The following is a 3857-nucleotide window of genomic DNA, read 5'->3' on the forward strand; positions in this document are numbered from 1 at the left end:
TCAAGTCTTCTTCTATCAAGTCTTCTTCTATCAAGGCACAGTATTTGATTGCCATTTTTTGTACTAAAACTAATAGATCTGCTAGGGAGCAAATCGAGTCTGCTCTGGTGCAGAAAAGAATACCCTTTATTACTCTGAGCATGTCCACACACTTAGGCAAACTTGGACAATATGTTTGGCTCCCTTGTTTCACCCAGATCATCTGGAAAACCAGGTCAGCAATAGGCTCCTACTACATATGAGATGGAAGCAGTCTTTGACTAGAAAATGATACATGGAGTAGCTCACCCTAAACTCTAAGCAGTCCAAAATACTATCATACAAATGCCACTCTCTCAAGAACAAACTATCCAGAAAGATCTGTACTGATTTGAATCTAATCCTATTAAAAATATATATACAAATACATAAAATCTATTTCTATCTATAAATCTATATAAATAAAACTATAACAATAGTGTGCATAGTGTGTCTTAAAATGAAACTGAAAAGTTTTATTTAACCCTTTTAATTCTGTTGCCTGCAGAATGGGTAGACTTGTCTACTAACTTTCTATACAACTCTCTCTTACAGAATGGAATTCCAGATCCTGACTTTGGAGTTCCTTAAACTACTCTTTAAAGCTCTCTCTTGTGCTCAGTGGTCTAACTGTACACCATGTGTATTTTCAACTGACTGTGTTCTGCAATATTAAACTTGTGTTCAGGACTGACACTAAATAACTTGATCTCATTATTAACAGAAAGAGCTATTTCAGAGCAGATCATCTCTTAGCTCAGGCCAGTGGCCTAACCCAAATTGTGTACAACTCTTTGAGCACAGTATTGTTCTGAAGTAAACCAAGATTATTTCCAAACCTGAACTGGGCTTCTGACATGATGTTTTATTTATATCTTTGAATTTTTTTCTGCATGCTGTTTCCTGACTAATTTTACTTCTGTAAGAAATACTGTATTGCTTAATGGATATGAAGTTGTCTGTGCTAACTGTCTGTATATGCACTTTTAGTTACTAATAGGTACTGTTGCTTACAGCTTAAGAATACTTTTACTGCCTGCTAAGTGTTTGGGTGAGTGAAGTTCTGGCATATACTTGCTTTATGTTCAAATATAAAGTTGATCAGAAACTGGTACTGGTAATAACTGAGAAGTCTAATATTTCTCACAGTATACCAGGCATGCATAAGATTCATTAAAAAATTAAACTCTTAAGTATTTTACCCTTTTGTAAACTCACGAGGACATATGCCACACAAAGTTAACTTGCATCAATTCAGTRCTCATAAAACTGGTTGGTCTTCCAGCATGGCTCATTTGTGTTTTGTCTGGCACTGATTTCTCCAGCAAACTAATCTGGTGTGCTGATCTTTTGGTCCTTCAGCCTTTCGTTTCTAAACTTCACTCGGATCCATTTCTATCCAACATACAAACAGACTTCCAAGCTTAGCCTGGAAGGACTACCAGCATGTCATAAGAAATGGCTGGGGTGCCACAGGGGAGACAGATGTGTCTGACTGATAGACAACTCAGCACTTTGAAACTGTCTTTAAAGACTTCATCAGGGCAAACCCTCTCCAAAGGGAATTAACTGCAAGGACAGAAGGGTCTCTTTTGTTATCCTGCCTTTTTCTTAGCTTTATTTAAATTACAATAAAATTTGATTCAGTTGAAGTACTGTACAAAATGTTACTTTGTTTCACAGAACAATCTTTCTTGGGCTGTGTATGTGTGAGAGTTCAGCTAATCCTCCCAACATCACTCTCTTATTGCTCTATCCATCTCTGTCACTTGGTCAGTATTCCACATAATACAAGAATTTATTCACTGAATGCCTGGACTTTCTTCCTCAGTTTACCTTTTATTGACATTTAAGTCTTTCTTTCCTTGTCAACCTTTAATCTGAATTACTTCTGTAGCAAACTCTTTGCATGGAATTATTTCTCCATCGTTCTGTCCAGCACACCAACAGAATAAAAGCTGCTGCTATTCTCCAAGCTAAACTAAAAGCTGAATTCTGTTCCATCTTCAGTCCCTTCTCCTGTTTCCCATTCTTGCATCCGAAATCTTTTGCTGGAAACACAGGAATGGAATAAACYGGCAAGAACGCACAGCATTGAAAACTTAAGGTTCCAGGTGTGGTCTCTGGTCTTAACAGTTTGTTTCCTTTTGTGTTCTTGTACCCTTGCAGCTCCACACAGATTCCATCCTCGTGCTTTACAACTTTAGTGGCCAGCCCAGTGGAGAGGCATTGGTGACTTTTCCAAGCCTGGATCTAGCTAAGAAAGCAGTGGCTGAGAAAAACGGACAGCTCTTGGGAAGCCGCTATGTAGAACTGTACCTGGTCTAACTAAACACTCTTTGGGGGGGTGGGGAAAGAAAGTTGCGCTGAACACCATGCCTTTTACAAAATACCGAGTCTTCCCCTGCCACCCAGGCAGCAGCACCTGTGCCTTTTCAGCATGATATGTTGGAATATAGAGTGGTGTCCTGTATTTAATTTCCAAAATGGTATATCCTATGCCAAAGATAAAGRAAAAAAAATCATACAATTAATTTACTTAATTTCTACTGTACTTGTTTAAAAACAAACAAAAAACCCTCCTGCTGTCTGGTTACTTCTGAAGACAATCTAATAGCACTTCAGCTATCACAGCCATGGGAGAAACCTATTGCCTGTTCAGTAGCATTTGAAGTGGAAAGCAAAGCTCGAGTCATTCGGATTCTGTGTTTAATTCTTAAGAGTTTACACTTGGCAAAGTGTCTGTTTTTTGTAGAGTTTAAATGCCTTTAGAAAGGGCTTTTGGAATGTGCAGCTTTCCCAATTCAAAGCATGAATGCTATTGATTTTGTTGTTGTTGTTCTTGACTGAAAGATACCAGGATGCTGGACTCAGATGCAATAGCGCTTTCTCATGTTGTCGTTCTGTTGTTTTGCAAAAGCCATATTTGTCTTTCCTACCAGTGTACTGCTGCCAATGTGTAAAGCAAAAAAACCAAAAACCCAGAAAAAAATCCTTCCCCAAACTTTTAATCTCTACAGGACAAAAATGGCACATAAACCTGAGTACTAATAAGTTATATTTTTTTATTTAAGCATAATAGCTTTCAGATACTGTATTAAAGATTTTTGCTCTAGTTTATGTGCATGCAATTTGTTTACATCTTTAAACTACTTTATTTGTATATTATGAAGCAACAAGATATGTTGAAATCTAAATTCTCTAGTGCATGCTTTTTTCCTTTTCCCTGTGTGTGTATATACATAAGCTAGAAGAAGTACTTTTACGTCATGTAGCATGTGTTTAAAAAAAGACATCTGCTGTAGAAGCACTAAGTGACTTTGTTTTTACTGTGCCTTACTTCAAATCTATTCCAAGTGCAATACCAGCAGAGCAAAATGTAATGAATCCTTTTGTGACAGGTTCATGGATGTCTGGATTGATCCTTTTTGTTAGTGTACAATTTGAGTTGTACTTAAAAGAACTGAATGATGTATGCTTCTTTATATTACAACAAATAAAAGAAATGCTTACAATGCGTATTGGCTTTTTAAAGTAAATTATACCTTGTTTAAATGTACTTTCATGGGTCATCATTCTCTGATAAATAACTTTTTATCCATTTCTTATTCCCTAGATCCTGGATTAGGTAAGCCTACATACCGTGAGTTAGGGTGGCGCTTTCTTGCACATGCTCTCTTGTGCGCTTGCTCTCTTTTTTTTTTTTTTCTTTCCTTTTTGTGTAAGCTGGTAAGCAAGATATATACATGATAAATATTTTTCTTGTAGTGGAATGCTTTTTAGGCATGTGATATAACTGCTGATGTGCTTAGCTCTCTTGTTCCGGTGCCAGGGGAATC

At 37.1% G+C, this 3857-nt stretch overlaps 1 protein-coding gene across 2 annotated transcripts in view; it reads left to right on the forward strand.

Moving 5' to 3' along the window:
• Nucleotides 1–3531, forward strand: part of ESRP2 (epithelial splicing regulatory protein 2) — a 59354-nt gene extending 55823 nt beyond the window's left edge. For both annotated transcript variants that reach the window (XM_026068761.1, XM_026068762.1), the window contains one exon: nucleotides 2188–3531. In XM_026068761.1, the coding sequence (XP_025924546.1) occupies nucleotides 2188–2346 (159 nt within the window). In that variant the 3' untranslated portion in view covers nucleotides 2347–3531. The remainder of the gene's footprint in view (nucleotides 1–2187) is intronic.
• The last annotated feature ends 326 nt before the right edge of the window (nucleotides 3532–3857 follow it).

The sequence above is a fragment of the Apteryx rowi genome, unplaced genomic scaffold (genome assembly GCF_003343035.1).
Source record: "Apteryx rowi isolate R43461 unplaced genomic scaffold, aptRow1 scaffold_28, whole genome shotgun sequence".
In the NCBI taxonomy this organism is placed as follows: domain Eukaryota; kingdom Metazoa; phylum Chordata; class Aves; order Apterygiformes; family Apterygidae; genus Apteryx; species Apteryx rowi.